Below are 23,483 nucleotides of genomic sequence, written 5' to 3'. Positions count from 1 at the left end.
TCTGGGGGGCTGGGTTACCTGCTAGGTCACGCCTTATGGGTGGGACCTGGGAGGGGGGTGGTTACACCCCCTTCCCTTTGTCCAGTTTCGCGCCAGGACTGGGGCTGGTATGACCCAGCACCGGTTTGAACTGGACTATGCATGGGACACCTTGTGTGCCCCAGGCAGGTCTCATTCCTTTCAGCCCTCCCTGCCCCAATACACTAAAGTCTGTCTGGGGAGGTGCTAGCACCTCCCCAAGCAGGAAACCTATTGTCCAAGCCTCCCTTGCCGGGATCACTCCCAGCAGCAGAAGGTCAGACTTGTGTCTGTGGCAGCAGCATCCATTTTGTGATGCTGAGGCTTTGGTTAGAGTTAAACAGCAAAGTAGGATTTTAACATGTCTCTCCCTCTAGAAGGGGGGAATAATATCCTCATCACCAGAAATGGTATGGGGGTATTATTCCAAAGTGTTAGACACCTTACACGACATGTTTTGATAAAGCCAAACCATAGTTACCATAACCGTTTAGGATTATAAGGCACTTTAAGAGTATATGGTAGGCTATATCATAGAACAGCTATAAGGACATGGTTCCGAAAGCTGCAGACAGGCTCAGCTCATGCTAGAGCACCATCTCACATGTTACCAAGCACTCTGCCTCCAGGATTGTTAAGGCCTGCCATAGGAGTGGCTGATAGGTACACGTGTCTATTTTAAGGGCAGATATAGGTATACTATATCTAAGCAAGGGGTGATTACACGACCTTGCCGCAGCTGAGTGATCAGCCAGTTGTGTCTGATTGGAAGGCCAGACCAGGGGTGGCATAATACATGCTGCAGCCCCTGGGAGGCCTAGGGTACACCTATGCCCTGGGTACCTAGGGTACACTGTACAGGGTCCAATAAGGTGATCCTTACCAATTGGGTATGTACCTAGGGTACATGGAGTCCATTTTAAAGAGAGAGCAGACAGCCTGAGACCCTGAATGGCAGGATCTCAGGCCAACTAAGTCGAAAAACCAGCTAGACACTAGGCAAAAAGTTGGGGGTAACCATAGTCAGATATCCACCTTCCTACAGGTATGCCCCCACTTTTTGCTAAATTGCTGACTGTACTTTGACTGAGTGTACCCTGGACTCCTGCCAATCAGGTGCCCAGGGCCTATGTTCCTTCCTTAAAACACACAAACTCCCAATTGGCAAACCCTGGCCACATGTCAGCCCCTAGTAAATGGTACCCTAGGTACCAAGGGCCTTGTGACCAGGGAAGGCCCCTAAGGGCTGCAGCACTCAATGTGCCACCCTTAGAGGCCCTGTACCCTTACACACACACACTGCCTTTGCAGGCTGAGTGTCTGGGTGCAGGACAAAATGAAGAGTCGACATGGCACCCATCTCTGTGTGCCATGCCCATCACCTACACTGCCAAGGCATATGTCAGTCACCCCTCTGGCTGGGTGCCTTATGCCCATGGTGTGGGCACAGGAGCAGGAGCCCTGTGCCCCTACAGTACCCAGGTCCATTCCCGGGCACTGTAAGTGCAGTGCTGCCATTTAAGAGTACATGGTGCTGGGAGCTCGTCAAACACGAGCTTCACAGCACCAAAATGGCAACACTGAAGACTGGAAAGTTTGGTATCAAACTTCTCAGCACATTAAACCCACACTGATGCCAGTGTGGGATTTAATGTACCAAACACCCCAGAGGGCATCTTAGAGGTGCCCCCTTTCAACTAACCTACAATCCACGTCTGCTCTGAGGCTGCCCCGGCTGCCACACAGCAGACACGTTGCTGGACCCCTGGGTGGGAGAGCCCCTGCTCTCCCGGGCCTGCAACAATGCACATCCTGGGTGAGGTGATAAATCTCCTCCCCCAGGATGAGCAAAGGGAAGCTTCAAAGGCTTGCCGCCTCTAGGAGTTTCCCCAGACCACTGCAACCCCCCACTCTGGTGGGAAGCTTGGCCGGAAACCCCATACAAGGACAGGGAATGTGCCAGCCTGCCCACCCCACCCCTCAGGTGGGGGAGGCGAGGTGAAGCACATCTCCGGGCTCTCGCCATCTTGAAGATGGGAGGCCCTACCCTATCAGGATTAGGCTACTGCCCCCCTCCCACAGGAGAGAGGCAGGATAGGGGGTGTACCCACCCCAAGACAAGGACCCATTGGTCCCTGGCCTTCACCTACCTGTAACGCCCCTAAATCTAGTATTTAGGGGCACCCTGAACCTTCCTTCCCCAGATTCCGAAACTACAAGAAGAGCGAGAAGAAAAGAAGACCTGCCCTGCAGCTGCGAAGGAGAGGGAGACACCAACTGCTTTGGCCCCAGCCCTACCGGCCTGTCGACCTCGAACTTGCTCCTGCTCCAAACCCGGCATCTATTGTGGCCAGCAACCTCAGAAACCCCGGAGGACCTGGCTACCTTTGAACTCGGATTCCCCTGGGACTCCCATGAGTAGAGGCTCTACTCAGAACCTACCTTTTACCCCTGGCAGCAGCCCGAAACCGCGATCCCAGCCCACTCTGCACCCACCAAGCCTGGCCGGTGCCGGAGTGAACTAAACCCACGAGGACGACCCCACGGCGACTGTGACCCCGAGTCCGGCACCCAAGGACCCCCCTCGACTATCCTGAAGAAGCCTGCAGCCTCAGAACAGAGTGCCACCCCAACCACGATCAACTGAGGGTAAGATTTCCGACATCTAAAGGCAACCCTGCATCCGGCGCCCCACGGCCCTCTGTGCCCAATCCCGGGGTACCTACCTATCCTCCAACTACCCAACTTACCCCTCGATGTGGTGGTGACACCTGAAGAGTCCTCGTCCCCGAGCCTGCAGTCTTTTTCCAAACCGGAGATTTCCCATAGAAATCAATTGAGCGCCCGGCGGCTCAAATGCACCCTGCACCCAGCCGCCCGAGTGGCCCTGGCAGTGAAAACTCTACTCTAACCTACTTCCCCACTTGCCCTGAGTAAGTGACCAGGAGCCCAGCTCCCACAGCCATGTGGCTTGCCCGACAGCAGCCACCAACCCTGGCCCCCCCTATCCCTCATAGGATAACATTGGGCCTAACTCTCTCTGCACCCGGCCGCCCTAGAGCCGCTGAGGGTGAAACAACTATACCTACCTGACCCTGGGAGACCCCGGAGTCTGTGCCCAGAACCTCAACATCGCCAGTCGAGTACTTGCCCTTAAACCGCAAACTCTATTTTCCTCATAGGGTAACATTGGCTGGCTTTTTCCTGAAATTTCTTCTAAGTGTGGACTTTTCAAATCTTCAAATAATCACCAAAAATCAGCCGAGTGACAATAACGAATTTACTCACCTGCTCTTAGGTGAGCTCCCAGTGCTGGATCTTGGTGCCCAGCACTGACTCTGAAAAGTACCCACAACTATACTTCGCTTTAACTCATTTTTCTTCCATACGAAACCATTGACCGTTTTTCTGTGAAATTTCTTCTAAGTGTTGATTTCTGCAATTTCTAAATATTCTTCAAAAATCGTATAACATCTGAAAACGTAATTACTTACCTGTTTTGGATAAAGGACCCAGTACCGAGTCTAGGCACCCAGTACTGGATTACAAAAGTAACGATAACCTACTGTACCTGTAACCTACATTTCCTTCCATAAAGAATCATTGATTGTTTGCTCTGAAATATTTTCTAAGTGCTAACTTTAGAAATAGCTAATTAGTTAAAAATCATTACAGTACCAAAGTCGACTTTCAACAGCTGATTCTGAGAACTGACCCAGGACTGGATCTAGGATCCAGGCCTGGAATTACAAAAGTAATCTATAAAGTAATCTGTTGCATATAATTTGAATTTATCATTGAGCTCAATGTATTGTGTTTAGAAATAGAGTTGCCTACTGCAACTACTTGTAACTGTTTACTAAAAAGTCTATTGCATATACAAAAGCTTTTTTATGAAACATCTCCTATCGAGAAAGTATATTTTAATTCCAAGTGTTGGTTCTAAAATAAAACAAGCATATATTTTTTTATATACAAACCATTGGCCTAGAGTTCAGTTATTGAGTGTGTGAGACCATTTGCTTACTGAGTGTGTACAACAAATGCTTTACACTGTCCTCTGATACTGCCTTACTGCTCGACCAGGCTACCACTTTGGAAAGTAAGGTTATATCTAACTTTAACCTCTGTTAAACCCTTGGGGTCTGTGGACTCTGTACACCCTGTACCTATTAAGGAACAGTATATAGAGAGCCACTTTCTAACAACTATATCTCAGATGTGGGCATATTTGCATGAGTAGATATGCCGCTACAATATTTAAGTCTATTCTGAATATTGTAAGTGCCAGTGAAGCCATAGAGAGTGCATGGGCTGGAAACGTGACAACTTGATTTCCCCAGCACAATGATGGCTTTACTGAACCTAGGAGTGTTTGGTATCAAATGACTCCTTGAAAACCCACACTAGTGCCAGTGGGATTTATTAAAACACGTACCCAGAGGGAACCTCTGAGGAGACCCCTGAAAACCTACAAACCCTGGTGTAGTATCCGATTGGTTTTAGGTGCCTGCCACCGCCAGCCATGTCTGGGCCCCCTGGGTAGAGAGCTGCTGTTCTCGGAGGGCAGACACAAAGCACATCCTGGTCAAAGGTGTCACACCTTCTCCCCTGGAAGAGCACAGTGCTCGAGAGGTAAGCTTCAAAGACCTTCCCGCCTTTATAATGCAACCCCAGCCTCTGCTGCTAACAGCAGATTGCAGTCTCCGGTTCAAACCCCCACTCTTGGCAAAAGAACCCGAGAGAAAAATTAAGTAAAAACAGGAGGTTTGCCCCCCTTTCGCCAACTGCACCCCTCAGGTGCTGGAGGTGATGTGAAGAACGTTTATCAGTGCCCCACATCCTGAAGATGGTGAGACTTCAGGATCAGGACTAGGGCTATCCCCCTCCCAAAGGAGGGTGGCATAATAGTGGCTGTAGAGACCCCAGGTGAGACCCATTGGTCCCTACCCGTCACTCCCCTGTAACACCATTATATCTAGTATTTAGCCGGCACCCCCAGATCCTAAATATAAGATTCCTGACAACCTAAGAAGAGCCAGACACTATGGCATAGCAGCAGCAGAGAAGACTACAGACACTAGCTGACTTGGCCCTAGCCCTACCGGCTGGTCAGCAGCCCTTGATGATCCTGCACCTAAAGACGACTTGCCCTACAGCCCAGCGACCTTTAAAGCCTTGGGAGGACTGTGACTTCAACAAAGATCAAGATCTATCGTGGACAGCAGGCCTGTCCAGAAGAAAGCAACTTTAAAGAACAAAGAACTTTGCCCTGAGGAACCTCGAAACCACTGCCAGACCCACCTCCGCACACGATGCCTACGACCCAAGTCCAAGTGGCCCAGCGTTTCTGTGCATGAGTCCACCGTGGGTTGATCGCTGCCGGACTCCACATCGACGTCTTCCCCACAACCTGACTGGTAAGACTTTGCCAACACCTAAGGACACCCCACCACCAGACGGGCCTTGGGGAGTGCGACCAACTGTGTCCCTACGTTCCTTAGCATCTCTACTAACCTGGGCAGCTGTGTGTTTTCTTCGTACAGCCTCCTGGCCTGAGCCTGCAGCCTTTCTTTAAAACTGATCTCTCCCATTGGTTTGCATTGGGCGTCCGACGTTGTGTTGGCATTCTGCACCCGGCCGCCCCTGTGCCGCTGAGGGTGTAAGTTTGGTGCTGCCCCGTGCTTACCTGAATCCCCTGAAACTGGGTTACGAAACCATGTTACTCACCTATGAGCAACATTTCTTCGATTACCCCCTTTCTCCATTGCATAACATTGGCGCCAGATTCCAAGTTAGAATCTTGCACCTAGCCGCCTCCGGAGGTGCAGATTTTCTACTTACCAGAACCTTGATTGGTGCTAATTTTTCATCCTGAAAACCAAGACTAAGGTGCATACTTACCTGCAAAACCACATTCTTGTTTTCCTCCTATAGTTTATTATTACTGAGCTGAAAATTGTCCACTTTTAAAATTGAAAAATATTTATGTAAAACGTACTTACCTTTTTACGTATTTCTTTGTCTTAAAATAAATCTTGAGTAAAATAAAACTGGTGTGGATCTAGTTCATGAGTTGGGTGTCATTTATTGGTCATAGTGTGCATAACAAATGTCTTCCACTTCTCTTTGTTAGGCCGAAGGACCAGACTGCCACAAATAGAGCACTTTGGGTTTACATTGAGCCCAGTACCCCCCCCCCCCCCCCCCCCCCCCCCGGACTCGTTGCACAATAGAAGCACTTAGTGGTATATCATACTGAGAATCAGCTTCCTACAGCTGCAGAAGTGCTATGAAACAACCACTTTTGGGGTACTGAGAAATGTACAGGTGAGGTTGCAGAGATGGCTCTTAATGTAAATAGTATAGTAACAGGCTCGAGACAAGACAGAAGAATGCAGTTACCATAGTCTGGATAAAGCATTGTAACGGTCTCTCTCCAAATCTTCTTTCCAAACAATCTCTCCTCGGCACAAGGCAAGGCCAAAGGTTTCGATACACATTTGAGAAGTCAGTGTAGAGCACTAAAGCATGCCTTCTTTTAACTGCAAGGTTCATCTCACTGTATGAGTGTTTACATTTTCTCTAAGCAGGCCTTAAGAAATATATTGTCCCACTCGCTATGGTGAGTCAGTTGTTATCAGGGCAAGCTATATTTAGGGCCTGCAAGCCCGTGCCAGCAAGAAATGTCAATCTGACGAAGAGCAGGTGTTCTGTTCATTCATAAAGCTTTTTTTTTTTTTCATCCTGTCACATTTGCTCTGCAATCAAAGAAAGAGGTCAAATGTCCGGCTAGGTCTTATAACAAACTGTTGCTTATTTTATCCTGGAGATTGCAGTTTACTTTTCTTTGTCCGACTGCAAAGTTCAAGTATTCTGTAAAGTGAACAGACCATCATGCTGGGTATAGGAAGAGTGAAATGAAAGGCTATAGGATGTCAGTTAATTCCCCCCCCCCCCCCAACACATTTAAATATGTTGTAAATCAAATGTACAAATATTTAGAAATATCTAGAAATTTATCAGCAGTTAAGAAAGTACTTTTTAAAAAAAATTCTGAAGTGTGATGGAAGCAAAGATAATAGGATCAAAGCCAACCAGAACATAACTTTGCGGTATGCAAATGATGTATATTTGCTGAAACCTGATTTTCACACTGTAGGAAGCTGACTATATATGAAATATCACTAGGTGGTTATACCATGCACAGACTCCAGAGATACCCCGGATGTATACAGGGCTCTATGCAAACCCAAAGTGCTCTATTAGTGATAGTGGACGAGTGTAAGATATTAATTTTATTTATTTAAATTTTTATATATTATTTATATGGCGTACGAATCATCCCAAAGGGGATCTCTTGGCGCCTGGGAGGCAGGTATCTACATGCAGAGAATTTCAGTTAAATAGCCAAGTTTTTAGGTGTTTCTTAAAGATAATCAAGGTGGGACACTACCCCAGATCTTCTGGCAACTGTGAGAAAGTGGCTCTGTATATACTGTTCCTTAATAGGTACAGGGTGTCCAGAGTCCACAGTCCCCCAGGGTTTGACAGAGGTTAAAGTTAGATATAACCTTACTCTCTAAAGTGGTAGCTTGGTCGAGCAGTAAGGCAGTATCAGAGGACAGTATAAAGCATTTGATGTACACACTCAGTCAGCAAATGGTCTCACACGCTCAATAACTGAACTCTAGGCCAATGGTTTATATATAAAAAATATATGCTTGTTTTATTTTAGAACCAACACTTGGATTTAAAATATACTTTCTCAGAATGAGATGTTTCCTATAAATACTTTTGCAATATGCAATTGACTTTTGTAAACAGTTACAAGTGGTTGCAATAGGCAACTCTATTTTAAACACAACAATGCATTGAGCGCAATGGAAAATTCAAGTTATTTGCAACAGATTACTTTTTAGAATACTTCTGGAATTCCAGGACTAGATCCTAGATTAATTCCTGGGTCAGTACTCAGAATCAAGTCGACTTAATTACTGTAATGATTTTTAAACAATATTTAGCTATTTTAAAAGTTGACACTTAGAAAATATTTCAAAGAAAACAGTCAATGATTCCCTATGGAAGAAAATGTAAGTTGCAGGTACAGTATGTTCTCGTTACTTTTGTAATCCAGTACTGGGTGCCTAGACTCAGTACTGGGACCTTTATCCAAAACAGGTAAGTAATTACGTTTTCAGATATTATACGATTTTAGAAGAATATTTAAAGATTGCAGAAATCGACACTTAGAAGAAATTTCACAGAAAAACAGTCAATGATTTCCTAAGGAAGAAAATTGGGTTACGGGTAAGTACAGTTGTAAGTATTTTTCAGAGTCAGTGCTGGGCACCAAGATCCAGCACTGGGAGCTCACCTAAGAGCAGGTGAGTAATTAGGTTTTCGTTACTCGGCTGATTTTTGGTGAATATTTTAAGATTTGAAAAGTCCACACTTAGAAGAAATTTCAGGAAAAAGCCAGTCAATGTTACCCTAGGAGGAAAATAGTTATTGGTTTAAGGGTAAGTACTCGACTGGCAGAGTTGATGTTCTGGGCATAGACTCAGAGGTCCCCCAGGGTCAGGTAGGTACAGTTGTTTCACCCTCAGTGACTCTAGGGCAGCTGGGTGCAGAGAGAGTTAGGCCCAATGTTATCCTATGAGGGATAGGGGGGCCTTGGTTGGTGGCTGCTGACTGGCAAGCCACGCGGCTGTGGGAGCTGGGCTCCTGGTCACTTACTCAGGGCAAGTGGGGAAGTAGGTAGGTGTAGAGTTTTCACTGCCAGGGCCACTCGGGCGGCTGGGTGCAGGGTGCTTTTGAGCCTTCGGGCGCTCAATTGATTTCAATGGGAAATCTCCGGTTTAGAAAAAGACTGCAAGCTCGGGGACGAGGACTCTTCAGGTGCCACCACCACTTCGAGAGGTAAGTTGGATAGTTGGAGGATAGGTAGGTACCCCAGGATTGGGCACAGGGGGCCGCGGGGCGCCGCGTGCAGGGGTGCCTTTTGGTATCGGGAAATCTTACCCTCTGTTGATCGCTGTAGGGGGGGCACCTTGTTCTGAGGCTGCAGGCTTCTTCAGGAGTGTTGAGGGAGGTCCTTGGGTGCCGGACTCGGGGTCACAGTCGCCGTGGGGTCGTCCACGTGATCTTTGTTCACTCCGGCACTGGCCAGGCTTGGCTGGTGCAGAGTGTGCTGGGTTCGCGGTTCCGAGCTGCTGCCAGGGATTAGAGGTAGGTTTTGAGTAGAACCTCTACTCATGGGAGTCCCAGGGGCTTAGAGCCAAAAGGTAGCCAGGTCCTCCGGGGTTGGTGAGGTTACTGGCCACAAGAGATGCCGGGTTGGAGCAGGAGCAGGTTTGAGGGTCGACAGGCCGGTAGGGCTGGGGCCTAAGCAGTTGGTGTCTTCCTCTTTTTAGCAGCTGCAGGGCAGGTCTTCTGTCCTCTTGCTCTTCTTTGTAGTTTTTGGATCAGGAATCTGGGGAAGGAAGGTTCAGGGTGCCCCTAAATACTAGATTTAGGGGCGTTACAGGTAGGTGACGGGCAGGGACCAATGGGTCCCTGTCCTGGGGTGGGCACACCCCCTATCCTGCCTCTCTCCTGTGGGAGGGGGGCAGTAGCCTAGTCCTGATAGGGTAGGACTGCCCATCTTCAAGATGGTGAGAGCCCAGAGATGTGCTTCACCTCGCCTCCCCCACCGGAGGGGTGGGGTTGGCAGGCTGGCACATCCCCTGTCCTTATTTGGGGTTTCCGCACAAAGCTTCCCACCAGAGTGGGGGGTTGCAGTGGCCTGGAGAAGCTTACAGAGGAGACATGCCATTGAAGCTTCCCCCTGCCCATCCTGGGGGAGGAGATTTAGCACCTCGCCCAGGATGTGCATTGTTGCAGGCCCAGGCGAGCAGGGGCTCTCCTACCCAGGGGTCCAGCAACATGTCTGCTGGGTGGCAGCCAGAGCAGATGTGGACTGTAGGTTAGGTTTAAGGGGACACCTCTAAGATGCCCTCTAGGGTGCTGGGAACATTAAATCCCACACTGGCATCAGTGTGGGATTAATGTGCTGAGAAGTTTGATACCAAACTTCTCAGTCTTTAGTGGTGCCATTATGGTGCTGTGGAGCTCGTGTTTGACGACCTCTCAGCACCATGTACTCTTAAATGGCAGCACACCATTGGCATAAGGCACCCAGCTAGAGGGGTGGCTGATGTATGCCATGGCAGTGTAGGTGATGGGCATGGCACACAGGGATGTGTGTCATGTCGACTTTGTTTTTGTCTTGCACCCAAACACTCAGCCTGCCAAGGCAGTGTGTGTGTGTGTAAGGGTACAGGGCCTCTAAGGGTGGCACAAGGAGTGCTGCAGCCCTAAGAGGCCTTCCCTGGTCACAAGGCCCTGGGTACCATTTACTAGGGGCTGACATGTGGCCAGGGTTTGCCAATTTGGGTTTGGTTTGTTTTAGGGAAGGAACATAGGCCCTGGGCACCTGATTGGCAGGAGTCCAGGGCACACTCAGTCAAAGTACATTCAGCAATTCAGCAAAAAGTGGGGGCCTACCATGCAAGAAAGATGGCACTTTCTCACAGCAACGCATTCCAATATTTGGGAGCCAGATGGGAAAAGGCTCGACCACCCAGCTTAACTTTTTTAATTCTTGCACACACATACGAATAAAGGACACACGACTCAAAAAGGAGATTCACATCAATTTTAGAAAAATCAGCTTTGAGATTTATTTTAAGATCAAGATCTTTACACAAAGGTAAGTACGTTTTTCAGGAAAATGCCTTTAGACTTTTAAAAGTCGACACTGCAATTTTCAAACAGTTCCACGTTTTCCTATGGAAGAAGTGCAATATTCCATCAGTTCAATGTTATCCGGCGGAGGAAAACAGCAATGCGGTTTTACGGGTAAGTACCCGACTTACAGTTCCAGTCCTCAAGGGTTAAGGTCAGCAAGGGGCTAGGTTCATGTAAGCACAAAGTCTGCACCACTAACAGCTCAGGGGCAGCCGGGTACAGAGTTCAAATTCAGTGAAAGGCCCCATGCATGTCAATGAAGACTTGGGGTGCTCGGAGGCATACTGCTTAAAGGTAGGTAAATCGGGGGGAGGGGGGCAACAAGCACATGGGGGAGCCACAATGGAGCACCAAACCTACACCACCAGGGGCACAGGGGCGGCCGGGTGATAACAGCGTTGGGAGCCCGATGCTCTTCAATGGAGAAACTCAGTATGCCAAACAGGCTTCAGGTGTCACACCGGAGGCTGCAGGAGGCAGACCAACGGCAGCAGAGGTAAGTTGAGGGATTCAGGGTCGCAAAAGCCCAGGGGCTTCAGGTGCAAGGGTGTCTTCTCACCGGAGCTAGTCGCATGGGGGGGGCCTCTGGATCCGGTCTGCAGGCGTCTTCGTTGAGTCCAGGAGGGGCCAGCCAACGCCAGACTTGAAGTCCAGTTTGCTGGGGAACCTGTTCTGGAGCTGTAGGCCACCTGGACATGGGCCGGAGGCGTGGGGTGCAGAATGGGCAAGACTCGCAGATCCGGAGGGCACCAGAGTCTATGGTGTACGTCTCTTGGGGACAGATCTGCTATCCACAGGAGTCTCTGGTCTTTGTTGAAGGGAAGACAGTCTTCCTCAGGTTCTCAAAGTCACTGGCTGCAGGAGAGGCGTGGTCTTCTTCGCAGGTTCTTTGAAGCCGGAGACAGGCCAGTAGGGCTGGGACCAATGCAGTAGGCGTCTTCAGTCTTCACTGCATGGCGTCTTCTTCATATTAGTTAGCTCGGCAGGAACTAGTTTCCAGGTCTGGGGGAGCCACCTAAATACTAAATATAGGAGCAAAGCAGTGAAGGCAATGGGGCACCTTACCTGGGGTTACTACGCGCTCAATTATGCTACCCTTCTGTGGGAGGGGGCAGTCCTAGCCCTGATTGGAGGAGACTCCCCATCTTCAAGATGGCAAAGACGGAAAGAGGTGCTTCACCTTGCCTACCCCACCTTAAACGTGGAGTTGGCAGAGATGGGCACACATCCTAACTTACCTAGGTTTTCACAACCAAAGTGGGGGTGTAAGCAAGGGGCTGCCATCTGCTGCTAGCAGCAGAGGCTGGGGGTCACATTACAAAGGCAGCAGGCCTTTGAAGCTTCCCTCTCGAGCATTGTGCCCATCCTGGGGGAGGAGATGTAACAACTCTGCCCAGGATGTGCAATGTTTCTGGTCCCAGAGAGCAGAGGCTCTCGACCCAGAAGTCGAGAAACATGTCTGAGGATACAGGCTGCCTACAGCCAGTCTGTGACAACTTCAGGGTTGGTAGGTTTCCAGAGGGCACCTCTGAGTTGCCCCCCGAGTACATGGGTCAATACATCCCACACTGGCATCAGTGTGGGTTTATTGAGAGGAGCTGTTTGGTACCAAACACTCCAGGTTTCAGAGTGCGGAACTCAAATTATTGAGTTCCCAGCCTATGTCCTCTCTATGGCTTCCCTGGCACTTACAATTTCTAATGTACTTAAATATTGTAGGGGCAGATCTGCTCATTCAGATATGTCCACATCTGTGGTATAGTGCACCCTGCCTTAGTGCTAGAACAACTGCTAGAAGGGTGACTTACCTATACCTTAGGCAGTGCAAGTTAGCATGGCACACAGGCAGTGTGCCAGGTCGACTGTCGTTTTGTCTGCACCAGGTCAGGCATGCTGCAGTGGCAGTCTGCAAGGCCTAGGGGAGGGGGTCCCTAGGGGACCCTCTTCGGTCCCAATGCTCAGGTACTATTTACTAGGGACTTAAAAGAGGACTGAAGGACCAATTGTGGAATAGTTTCAGAGAAGCAGCACTGGCACAGAGGGCAAGGTTGACAGGTACCCTGTGCATTACAATCAAAACCACATCATATAACAGGCAAAAAGTGGGGGTTAACCATGCTAAAAGAGGCACTGCCTCATACACACAGTTTATACGATACATAGTTTTTTCAGTAAAATTATGTCAGCTGGAAATTTTGTGGCCATTACAATGGAAAATGTGCAGTCTGTACATCACAGCATGCCACATCATGCTTGAGTATTTATTACAAGTGAAAGTTGCTACACATTAACTGTTTAAAGAGTTTGGTGCGTGGTCCAGTGAGCCATATACAGTCCATACTCTACATTTTGCTAGAGAGGATGCAACCTTATTAGTGGCCAGCTTTTACCATATGGGAGACCAGTTGTAGGAGGCTGGCTTAGTATATAGTGCACACTTTAAGTAATGCACCTTGCACTAATCCAGACAACCCTTACGGTGATTTTAGTGGTCTTTGATAACCTCCGAAAACTCTCAAAGTGGTAGCCTTCAGGCTTATCTTGAAGGAGTATAAAGCAGCTTGTTTTACCAACTTTAATCAGTATTGTCAGTTAAATGAGAAGAACCACACAGTGTGCATATAAAAATAAGTCTATTTATTACCCAACACACTCACTAATACATTGGTGTATCTCCTACCCAGAGATCTGAATACAATGCACAAGAATACTTGGAACTAATCTAGTAAGTAGCACAAATATACACTGGTCTCACGGGGGAGACCAAACCATTTATTAAGAAAGTGGAATGCGAACTGCAAAGGAGAACGGGACTTGGACCAGAAGACTGAGACGAGCCAGGGACACAAGAAACCACTCAAGGTAAGTACCCAGGAACCCCACAATAGCTGTGTGCAATGTCAAAACACAGCCACATGCCCAATGGAAGTCAATAGAGAAGTTATGGTTGCAGTTTTAAGGAAACAGGACCTTTCCCAGAGGCCCCCGAAGAAACCCTTTGGAAGACAGATGCTTGGAGAGCCAACCCACCCATGGATGCCCCAGGCACCAGGTTACCTGCACCAGGGAAGCTGGGTGCATAGAGGTGAAGTGTTATCGGAACGTGGCGTAGACGACAATGGGAGACCTCAAAGAAGATGCCTCTGGAAAAGACTGTAGGTGGATTCTGAAAATGAAGAACCTGCAAGCAGAGGGGACAGAGTCTATGCCACTCGGAGGTGACCAGGAGGCACAGAAGCACAATGCCCATCGATGTAGAGAAGTTCAGGAGAGAAGACTTGAAAACAGAGACTAGGAGCAGCAGGAGTCTTCCTTGGTGCAATCTCGGTTCCAGTCTTAGTCCAACAAAGTCCAAATGTCCAGATGATTGAAGACCAACAGTTTCAGAATGGAGTCTGGTCCCGCGATGATTGAGGATCCACCCACAGGGGAGCCTTTAAGTACTCTAGGGAAAGTGTTGAGACAACTAGGGGGTTCCTCCCAGAGGATGGGCTGGACAGAGGGGAGGCTAGTCCCCTGTCCTTCGTCCAGTTTCGCACCAGAGCGGGAACCAAGGGGTCCTGAACTGGCCCAAACCAGAGTATGCAAGGAGGGAACCAAATGTGCCCTTTAAAGCAGTCTGGTGACACCAGGAAGCAACCCCCACCCCAACTCAGTACACTACGTCCTGTCTGTGAGGTCGTCACACGTTCCTAGCTTGGCTCAGCAGCAGGAGGGCAAATTGAGTCAGTGGTCATCGGCAGCTTTAGCTTGCTAGCAGACCCTGTAAGGCTCTTACCCGGAGTACAGGGGGGGTCCCCTAAAAGGCCCCCCCCAGTACATGGCATCATACCAACATATTTGATACCAAACATGACTGTGTTCGCTGCAGTCATTATATAGTTAGACATCTCGTAATGACTGATGGCCACTGTGTCTCTTAAAATGGCTCACCGCACTTACAAAGCCTGGAGAATCGACTCTGGGGTTTGTAGGGGTGTCCTGCTCATGAGGCAGCACCCTCACACTTACCCCTACAGCAGGCTCTTCAGTCCTGAGGGCAGGGTGCTTGGTTATGACATAGGTTCTACGTGCAGTGACCTCGGATATAAGGAAACCTATTTGTTGTGAGAGGTACAAGCACAAACTCACAGGCTGCAATGGCAGGTCTGTAGACACAGTGTAAGTGGACTCCCATGCGTGGCCTAACACATGCTGCTGCCCATGGGAGACCCCTGGTTTACCTATGCCCTGGGTACCTTACTACCATATACTAAGGACTTGTAAGGGTACACTAGTAGCCAATTATAAAGATACAAAAGAACTTACAAAAACCAATTCAGGGGAGAATGCACAGCTGCTTGGGTCCTTGATTAGCACAATCCCAGCAGACTAAGCAAAAACACACTGACACCAGGCAAAAAAGTGGGGGCAACCATGCTAGAAGGATCCTACCTTCCTATGATGCTTGCTTTTTCTAAAATAGATTCCCATTTTCCTTGAACTGTTTTTGGGAGTGTAAGAAAGAGCCCCCCAATATTTGCCTCATAGATGGTGTGATTTTGACTGAAAATGCACTGGGTTTCTGCTAACCAGATCCCTAGAGCCAGAGCTCTTTCCCAAAACTGTCCAATTGCCCCCCCCCCCCCCAAATTGGCAAAACCTTTAGCACCCTCTGTAAGTCACTACTAAATGGAACCCTGGTACCTAGGGTCTAAGATACTAAAGAGGGCCCCTAAGTGCTGCAGCACAAATTGGGCCACCTTAAGGGACCCCTCACCAAGCACATGCAAGACTGCCATACCAGGCTGTGCATCTTGGTGCAGACAAAAGTGAAAACCCAACCCACATCCCTTTGTGCAATGTCCTAACACTGCATGTAATATTTGTAAGTCACACCTACAGCAGGCCTGACCGTCCAGAGGCAGGGTGCTTAATTTAACATGTGATGGCACACATGCATGAGCAGCTATGTCCCTGTGCTGGTCAGTCCTATTTCTGCCAGTGCAAGTGAACAGGGAAGCCATTTTAAAACATGTACTGGGCACAGGTGAAAACGAGTTCCCCAGCTACATAATGGCTTCACTGAAAATAAGAATGTTTGATATAAAACATCTCATATTGGTAAACCAACACTGATTCCAGTGCTGGATTTACCAATACGTGCACCCAGAGGGAACCTTAGAGGTTCTCCTTGAAAACCTACCAGCCTCTAGTGTCCTTGCCGACTGATTTCTGCCAGTCTGCCACCTGAGACGATGTTCTGACCTCCTAGGGTGAGAGCCTTTTGCTCTCAGGAGACCCAGAACAAAAGCCTCTCCGGGAAGAGGGTGTAACAACTGCTCCCAGAGGATGACCTGTTGAGTAGCCTCCTGAGGCTGGCAAGCTTCAAAAAGAGCTCCTGCCTTTGGAATGCAAACTTGGCTCCCCTCACACGAGAGGAAGCAGGCCTCCTTTGTCCAGGACCCCCTTAGCACCTGGACTGGTAGAAAAATTAGCTTATCAGGTAGGTGTGCCATCTCCAGGCTAGTACCACCCCTTAGGTAGGCTTCTGTGAGGTAGACACAAGTTTTCAGAAGTAGCCATCTTTGTGATGGCATACTTGGGAAATCTGGGGCAGGGTTATGCCCACATTCCCAAGGAATTGGTCATATAGGGGGCATAGTGAGTCCAAGGGTCAGTAGTCATTGGCCACTACCATACACGTCCCTAATATGCCTAAATTCAGTATTAAAGGGAGCCCCTGGCACCAGAGAAGCAGATACTGATGACCTGAGAAGATACTAAAGAGATGCAAAAGCAGAGAGGAGAGAAGCAGCATCTGACCTCTTACCAGCCGGCCAGCCTGAATGCATCCCTTGTCTAAAACTATGCCAAAGTCTACCAGGTATGCAGCTGACGACACCAGAAAGCTGGCAGGACTGCCTGTCTTCAAAAAAGCCTCAAGACCTCCCGAGTTGAATTGGGCCATCGGTGTCAACAAGGTCCCCCCGCCTTCCAGAGCTAGAGTTCATCGAGGTATCGCCCCTCCCGTACTCCCTGAGGTCACCTGCAGCATCTGCACGCAGGCCCCCTCAACTGGGACTGCTCTGGTGAGGAAAAACAGACACGTAAGGAAAAACAGACAAATAAGGAAACCCGTCACCCCTGGGTCTTGGAGAAGTGGAATAAAGGTGTACCCTGTCCCAGGGTATCGCAAGGCCAGAGCCCACTTGCTGGTTCAGCCAACTGGCCCCTGGCAGGAGCCTGCAGCCTCTTCACTGCAGTGACCAATCTCCGTTGAAATACATTGGATTCCTGACAATATTTTGCACAATAGACCTGGCCGCCACTGTGCCGCTGGCGCCTCCTTGGACCTTGCCCACCACTCAACTTAACTCTTGGAGATTGGTCTTTTAATTTGCTGTACTGTACTGGTTTGCAGAACTTGTTCTTCCTTCCATAGGATAACCCTGAAGAACTCAGAAATTGAATTGTGTCCTCTTTTTAAAGTGAAAAAAATGTATATTTAAAAACATGCTTACCTGAATGATTTTTCACCGATGACTAACCATATATATGAAGATGCCTGCTATTTTAAATTGGTGTGGATCTTCTTCTTGAGTCGTGTGTCATTTACTTATCATTGTGTGTATTTGTACACTCTGTGTTAGTCAAAGGCTAATCGATCTCACTACCGCCCTAACAGATCACTTTGGGATTGCACAGTAAGTCCCTGTCTACGCCCAAGGGAACCCCTGGACTATTTACACAGTATATTACATTTTTTAATATATATCAAAGATCCACCTTCCTACGAGAGTGAACAATTTCGGTGATAAGATGGAATAGAGTTTGGATGTTAAGTGCCCATCAATAGCCATTTTTCTCAATACGATAGGAAGGTCCAATATATTCGGGGGTTGTGCTTAGCAATGATGGCTTTAATTTTTAGAAAGTTATAATAGTCTATTTCTTCTAGATTGAATTTGAATTGGGAGAATGGTAGGGGTTTGAAGGGGAGCCCAGGTCTCCTAAAAAAAATGATGCCTTTTTGTGCCTAGTTCTCAAGGAACCGCGCTGTCCCCTCCGTTGAGGTTATTATGTCATAGCAAGCCCAAGGTACAGTATTTCATTTCTAAACAAGTTTGTTGTCAATTTTCCAAAGGGCCTGTATTGCGCTGGAAAGAATGAGTGAGGAGTGGTCTGTCAACTTTGGTAGTGATTAAAAAATATGAGAGAAAGGGATAGGGCAAGATTGTCCTCTACTGTAAGCCAGGTTGGTGATGTGTTGCACCAAGAGAAGCCCTGTCTCACTAGGTACGTCGCTTGGTATCTACAATTGTTCAGGAAGGTCAATCCTCAAGAGTTTTTTTGTACTCTTAGATTTTTAGGAGCAATTCTTGGCTTTTAGATTGCCAAAGAAATTTGTTAAGAAAGAGGTCTCTCTTTGTGAAGAAGCTGTCGGATTGAAGAATCGGCGACAAGCTTATTAGGAAATTAATGAGTGGGGAGATAATAGTTTTGATTGAGCCCCACCAAGCGATATATCTGGTCATCCACTTATCTTTAATATTAGATGTGATCAAAATATTTGTTTTAAAAAGCAAAGAATTTGAGTAAGTGGAAAGCACAATAATATACATTAAAGTATAGGAACAACCACATTAGAATTTAGATAAACAATCTCTGGATCCAAGTGTGCCAACACACATTGAGATAGACATCAATGTAAAAAATATATGGAGTACCTCCAAATCGTAAGTAGTTCTTACCTTCCAAGGAAATACCAAGACTGACCAGAGTTAGGATCTGCCTCCAAGGATTTCTGTAGATACTGAATCGCATAGCTTTCCTTGGTTACTTTCTCTCCCAACTGATCCCCTGTATGATGCATCCAACCTAATAAAACAAAGACAAGTAATCAACATGTTTGATAATCTGGAAATTATTTGGGTTGTTTAATTGGAATGTTTGTGTGATGCAATTTCCCAGCACTGCAACGTATTAAGTTTGATTTAGGTTTAGAATGTGTTACATGCTACAATGGAGACTAGAGTTGAAAGCAAGGATAATTCACCAGTCTTTCTGCGATTGATTGATATTCCCCTTTTTAACAGTAGCTGCGTCTGGGAATGCTGCACCGAAGTTAACAACTTGGGAACATTACATAGCTTTGGGCTTGGAGGTATCAATTGCAAATTGTACCCAATAAAGTTCACCTTATCAAATTTTCCTTAATAGGGATTCATACACAACCAGCACTGCATAGGAAAATGGTTAGCTCCTTCCTGCAAAACCGATCTGTTTATAAAGAAAGTGGCTGTTGCAACTCTGGTACATCAGATTATACAGCAAACTGAGGGTGAAAAACCAAACTTGCATAACCAACAGAACCAACAAGCAATTATGAATGCTGTGCAGGGTTTGGAATTGCTAATGCTTGTGATGCAATTTGTCAAGCTGGTTGTAAAGAAAAGTGCAGTTAAGGGATTTCTAATGAGTACTCAGGACAATGCTACATTTTCTTTTTTTAAATATTTTTAGTGAATGTCATCCGACCAGGATAATACAGTTATGACAACTTAAGGTACAAACTTAGAGTTACAAATAGCGTACAGAGAGAAGATAATACATCTGCGAAGAATATATTCATATTGACAATTCAACGTGAATTCACCTTGAGTACTCAGAACTATGACCATCTTCCTTCATTCGACACCTGAACAGAGCTTACTCTGTCACTCAATGTGAGAAAGTGCCATCTTTCTTGCATGGTATGCCCCCACTTTTTGCTGAATTGCTGAATGTACTTTGACTGAGAGTGCCCTGGACTCCTGCCAATCAGGTGCCCAGGGCCCATGTCCCTTCCCTAAAAACCACAAGCCCAAATTGGCACGCCCTGACCACATGTCAGCCCCTGGTAAATGGTACCCTAGGTACCCAGGGCCTTGTGACCAGGGAAGGCCTCTAAGGGCTGCAGCACTCATTGTGCCACCCTTAGAGGCCCTGTACCCTAACACACACCGTGAGAAAGTGGCTCTGTAAATACGGTTCCCAAATAGGTACAGGGTGTATGAAGTCCACAGTCCCCAGAGGTTTGGCAGAGGCTAAAGTTAGATATAACCTTACTCTCTAAAGTGGTAGCTTGGTCGAGCAGTAAAGCAGTATCAGAGGACAGTGTAAAGCATTTGTTACACACACTCAGCCAGCAAATGGTCTCACACACTCAATAACTGAACTCTAGGCCAATTGTTTATATATAAAAAAAAGATATGCTTATGTTATTTTAGAACAAATAGGTATTAAAATATACTTTCTCAGAATGAGATGCTTTATATAAATACTTTTGCAATATGCAATTGACTTTTGTAGAAAGATACAAGTGGTTGCAATAGGCAACACAATTCTAAACACAATAATGCATTGAGTTCAATGGAAGTTTCAAGTTATTTGCCACAGATTACTTTTAGGATTACTTTTGGAATTCCAGGACTGGATCCTAGATTCAGTCCTGGGTCAATACTTGGAATCAAGTGATAAAAGTCGACTTAATTACTGTGATAATTTTTAGACAATATTTTACTATTTGACACTTAGAAAATATTTCATAGAAAACAGTCAATGATTCCCTATGGCAGAAAATTCAAGTTGCAGGTATAGTATGTTCTCGTTACTTTTGTAATCCAGTACTGGGTGCCTAGACTCAGTACTGGGACCTTTATCCAAAACAGGTAAGTAATTACGTTTTCAGATATTATACGATTTTTAAAGAATATTTAAAGTTTGCAAAAATTGACACAAAAGAAATTTCACAGAAAAACAGTCAATGATTTCCTATGGGAGAAAATTGGGTTACTGGTAAGTACAGTTGTAAGTAGTTTTCAGAGTAAGTGCTGGGCACCAAGATCCAGCACTGGAAGCTCACCTAAGAGCAGGTGAGTATTTTCGTTTTCGTTACTCAGCTGATTTTTCGTGAATAGTTTATGTTTTGAAAAGTCCACACTTAGAAGAAATTTCAGGCAAAGCCAGTCAATATTACCCTATGGAGAAAATTGAGTTATCGGTTTAAAGGTAAGTACTCGACTGGCAGAGTTAAGGTTCTGGGCATAGACTCAGGGGTCTGCCAGGGTCAGGTAGGTACAGTTGGTTCACCCTCAGCGGCACAAGGGCGGCCGGGTGCAGAGAGAGTTAGGCCCAATGTTATCCTATGAGAAGTAGGTGGGCCTGGGTTGGTGGCTACTGACTAGCAGGCCACGCGGCTGTGGGAGCTGGGCTCCTGGTCACTTACTCAGGGCAAGTGGGGAAGTAGATAGGTGTAGAGGTTACACTGCCAGGGCCACTCGGGCGGCTGGGTGCAGGGTGCTTTTGAGCCTTTGGGCGCTCAATTGATTTCAATGGGAAATCTCCGGTTTAGAAAAAGACTGCAAGCTCGGGGACGAAGATTCTTCAGGTGCCACCACCACTTCGAGAGGTAAGTTGGGTAGTTAGAGGATAGGTAGGTACCCAGAGATTGGGTACAGGGAGCCGCGGGTCGCCGGGTGCGGGGGTGCCTTTTGGTGTCAGGAAATCTTACCCTCTGTTGATCGCGGTTGGGGGGGCACCTGGTTCTGAGGCTGCAGGCTTCTTCAGGAGTGTCGAGGGAAGTCCTTGGGTGCCGGACTCGGGGTCACAGTCGCCGTGGGGTCGTCCTCGTGGTCTTTGTACACTCCGGCACAGGCCACGCTTGGCAGGTGCAGAGTGTGCTGGGTTCGCGGTTCCGGGCTGCTGCCAGGGATTAGAAGTAGTTTTTGAGTAGAGCCTCTACTCATGGGAGTCCCAGGGGGCTTAGAGTCATAAGGTAGCCAGGTCCTCCGGGGTTTGTGCAGTTGCTGGCCACAAGAGATGCCGGGTTGGAGCAGGGCGGTACAAAAGGGGGTGGTGATGGACGGAGCATCAGAACCAATCAAACACTCACACCCAGTCAACAGATCTGGGTTTGATCCATCACCGTTCTTTAGCCCACTCTGCCACCCCAGTTCAGACATGGCCATATGCAAATCAGTCTGACCCTGTGCTTCATGGGAACAGTCCAGCCCGAACTGCCAAGCCATGCCTTCCCTGGACCGGAAACACGCTTCCTAGGACCGGTTTCTGACATTTCAGCCGTCTTCAGCCAGGCTTGCTTGAATCCAGTGGCAAAGTGAGCAAGGGACTCAACGTCTGAGCATACCCTGCCAACTTATGGCGAACAAAGCGGTACAAAAGGGGGTGGTGATGGACAGAGCATCAGAACCAATCAAACACTCACACCCAGTCAACAGATCTGGGTTTGATCCATCACCGTTCTTTAGCCCACTCTGCCACCCCAGTTCAGACATGGCCATATGCAAATCAGTCTGACCCTGTGCTTCATGGGAACAGTCCAGCCCGAACTGCCAAGCCATGCCTTCCCTGGACCGGAAACAAGCTTCCTAGGACCGGTTTCTGGCATTTCAGCCGTCTTCAGCAGGAGCAGGTTCGAATGTCGACAGGCCGGTAGGGCTGGGGCCAAAGCAGTTGGTGTCTTCCTCTTCTTACCAGCTGCAGGGCAGGTCTTCTTTCTTCGGATTTTGGAATCTGAAATCTGGGGAAGGAAGGTTCAGGGTGCCCCTAAATACTAGATTTAGGGGTGTTACAGGTAGGTGAAGGGCAGGGACCAATGGGTCCCTGTCCTGGGGTGGGTACACCCCCTATCCTGCCTCTCTCCTGTGGGAGGGGGGCAGTAGCCTAGTCCTGATCGGGCAGGGCTTCCATCTTCAAGATGGCGAGAGCCCGGAGATGTGCTTCACCTCGCCTCCTCCCCACTCCCCCCCCCCGAGGGGTGGAGTCGGCAGGCTGGCACATCCTCTGTCCTTATTTGGGGTTTCCGGCCAAGCTTCCCGCCAGAATGGGGGGGTTGCAGTGGCCTGGGGAAGCTCACAGAGGCGGCATGCCTTTGAAGCTCCCCCCTGCCCATCCTGGGGGAGGAGATTTAGCACCTCGCCCAGAATGTGCATTGTTGCAGACCCAGGAGAGCGGGGGCTCTCCTACCCAGGGGTCCAGCAACATGTCTGCTATGTGGCAGCCTAGGCAACTTCAGAACAGACATGGATTGTAGGTTAGGTTTCAGTGGGCATCTCTAAGATGCCCTCTGGGGTGCTTGGTACATTAAATCCCACACTGGCATTAGTGCGGGTTTAATGTGCTGAGAAGTTTGATACCAAACTTCTCAGTCTTGTCATTATGGTGCTGTGGAGATCGTGTTTGACTAGCTCTCAGCACCATGTACTCTTAAATGGCAGCACAGGAATGGACCTGGGTACTGTAGGGGCACAGGGCTCATGCTCCTGTGCCCACACCACTGGCATAGGGCCTGTCCACCCTCGAACCTGCTCGTGCTCCATCCCGGCACCTCTTCTGGCCAGCAACCTCACAAACCCCGGAGGACCTGGCTACCTTTTGGCTCTAAGCACCTGGGACTCCCATGAGCAGAGTTTCCGCTCAAAACCAGCTTCTAACCCCTGGCATCAGCCCGGAACCGCGAACCCTGCACACTCTGCACCTGCCAAGCCTGGCCTGTGCCAGAGTGAACAAAGACTCACCTCGACGCTCCTGAAGACGCCTGCAGCCTCAGAACCAGGTACCCCCCAACCGCGATCAACAGAGGGTAAGATATCCCGACACCAAAAGGCACCCCTGCACCAGGCGCCCTGCAG

General features: G+C 48.1%; 1 protein-coding gene across 3 annotated transcripts in view; it reads right to left on the bottom strand.

Moving 5' to 3' along the window:
* KDM6A (lysine demethylase 6A) overlaps window positions 1-23,483 on the bottom strand; it is a 1,084,836-nt gene that overhangs the window by 766,299 nt on the left and 295,054 nt on the right. For all 3 annotated transcript variants that reach the window (XM_085622961.1, XM_085622962.1, XM_085622963.1), the window contains exon 10: window positions 18,543-18,669. In XM_085622961.1, the coding sequence (XP_085479087.1) occupies window positions 18,543-18,669 (127 nt within the window). The remainder of the gene's footprint in view (window positions 1-18,542; window positions 18,670-23,483) is intronic.

The sequence above is a fragment of the Triturus cristatus genome, chromosome 8 (assembly GCF_964204655.1).
Source record: "Triturus cristatus chromosome 8, aTriCri1.1, whole genome shotgun sequence".
Taxonomy (NCBI): domain Eukaryota; kingdom Metazoa; phylum Chordata; class Amphibia; order Caudata; family Salamandridae; genus Triturus; species Triturus cristatus.
This window is presented reverse-complemented; position numbering and strand designations above follow the sequence as displayed.